The sequence below is a fragment of the Myotis brandtii genome, unplaced genomic scaffold, assembly GCF_000412655.1.
Source record: "Myotis brandtii unplaced genomic scaffold, ASM41265v1 scaffold463, whole genome shotgun sequence".
Classification (NCBI taxonomy): Eukaryota; Metazoa; Chordata; class Mammalia; order Chiroptera; family Vespertilionidae; genus Myotis; species Myotis brandtii.
Genome location: NW_005367694.1, coordinates 1,339,582 through 1,341,745, shown reverse-complemented (window position 1 = coordinate 1,341,745; position 2,164 = coordinate 1,339,582). Strand labels below are relative to the sequence as shown.

Here is a 2,164-nt window from a genome sequence, read left to right as displayed (position 1 = left end):
TCCACGGCCCAGCGGAAAGTTTTCTGTGTCCGGAGGAAGTTGGACCTTTGGAGACTCGGAGACAGCAGCTACCGAGGCTGCGGGGCTCTGCGCGGCCATGGAGATGGAGGAGCCCCCTTTGCGGGAGGAAGAGGAGGAAGAGGAGGAGGAGGACGAGGCTGGCCCCGAGGGGGCTCTGCGCAAGAGCCCCTTCCAGCTGACCGCCGAGGACGTGTATGACATCTCCTACGTGGTGGGCCGCGAGCTGATGGCGCTGGGCAGCGACCCCCGGGTGACACAGCTGCAGTTCAAAATCGTCCGCGTGCTGGAGATGCTGGAGACGCTGGTGAGCGAGGGCAGCCTGGCGGCGGAGGAGCTGAGGATGGAGCGGGACAGCCTCCGCAAGGAGGTGGAGGGGCTGCGGAGAGAGGGCGCGGCGGCCAGCCCCGAGGTGAGTGCGGGAGGCAGGGGCGCGTGGGGCAGTGCCCGCTGGCACGGAGGCCCCTTTCCTCTCTCTTTCTCTTTTAAAATATACTTTTTAAATTGATTTTAGAGAGGGAGGGAGAGGGAGAGATAGAAACATCAATGATGAGAGCGAATCATTGATTGTCTGCCTCAGGCACACCCCACACAACCCGGGCTTATGCCGTGACCAGGAATAGTGATCTCCTGGGTCATAGGTTGCCGTCTAACCCTTTCCTCTCTTGAATATCCAAGCCCCTCCAAGCAGAGCACTGCGAGTATCCAGCCCTCAGATTGGAAACACTGCGATTGTAAACATTTATGGAGCAGTTACTAGGTGCTGGGCCCTGTCCTGCGTAGTTCTAAATCAGTGGCCGCTAGCATTGTTGACCATGACCTAGAGCACTGGTTCTCACGCTTAAGCGGTCATCACCATCACCTGGGTGTTCTTTAAAACACAGACTGCAAATTAAAAAAAAAAAATTAATAAATAAAACACAGACTGTAGGGCCCCAGCCCCAGAGTTTCTGATTCAATAGGTCAGGACTGGGACCTGAGAATATGCATCTCAAATGAGCTTCCAGATAATGCTGATGCTATTGGTCCAGACATCACACTTTGTCTTTGACCTAGATTAAGATGTAAAATTTGACTAAAGAGAAATTAGTGTTTATGACCACAAAAAAGACCGGTGTGAGAATATTCAGAGTAGCTTTATTCGTACTTGTGCCAAACTGGAAAGAATCCAGATGCACCAGAGGAGTGGGTGGGTTTTTAAAGGGTGGTATATCCATGCAATGGAATACTACACAGCTCTGAAAAAGAACAGAGTGCTGATACGCACAACTGTGTGGATGACTCTCACAGGTGTTCCATTGAGAAACAGGAACCAAGCACAAAAGACAGCCTACCATATGTGAGATTCAAGAACAGGAAGAATAATCTTTACTTATAGAAGACAGATTGGTGCTAACCTAACACCAGGGAGGGGACAGCGAGAGGAAGCAGGAAGGAAATGCACTGTGGTTATGTGGGTATATGCATATGGCAAAGATCATCAAGCCATAAACTCAAGAGTAGTATGTTTTACTGTATGTATGTTATACCTCCATTTTACAGGATTACATTTCAAGAAGCAACATGATGCACGGTCATATTTCCTACTTTATGAGTTTTTAAATTCTTGTTGCAACTCACTAAATTAATATCATACTCAGTACAGAGTCTTCAGCCACAGTTTTAAAAATAAGATCTGCCCTAACTCTTTGTTAGTCTTTATACTATATTATACCCATTTTACAGAAATGGAGGCATAGAACAGGCAAATAATTTATTAAGGACTTAGAGCAAGTAGGAGGTGGAGGCAGGGTTTGAGCTCAGAGATGCTGGTTTTAAGCACACCATACTAAGATGGTCCTCGGACCTTATGCTGTACCAACATTTGTTGAGTGACTGCACTGTGTGGGCTCTGGGGCCATGGAAGTAAATCAGACAGGGGCCCTGCGTTCTGGCGGCTCACAGCTAGCGGGAGGGGTAAGACGCACATTCCTCCAGAACTCGGATCCAGGATCACAGACTGAGGAGCGAGCCCTGGCAGCCCAACGGCCAGGGTCGCTGAAATTCCCAGGGAAGAGTGAAGGTTTCTGGTAGCTCCCCTGCTACACTCGAATTTCACCTACTCCTTAGTCACGGGGGCAATGATATTTGCAGATAAGGCTCTACT

At 49.4% G+C, this 2,164-nt stretch overlaps 1 protein-coding gene across 1 annotated transcript in view; it reads left to right on the top strand.

Annotated features, from left to right (window-relative positions):
* Positions 1 to 6: 6 nt before the first annotated feature.
* The window catches only part of RILPL2 (Rab interacting lysosomal protein-like 2), a 12,121-nt gene continuing 9,963 nt past the window's right edge, over positions 7 to 2,164 (top strand). The window contains exon 1 of the mRNA XM_005875483.2: positions 7 to 430. Coding sequence (XP_005875545.1) covers positions 98 to 430 — 333 coding nt within the window. The 5' untranslated portion in view covers positions 7 to 97. The remainder of the gene's footprint in view (positions 431 to 2,164) is intronic.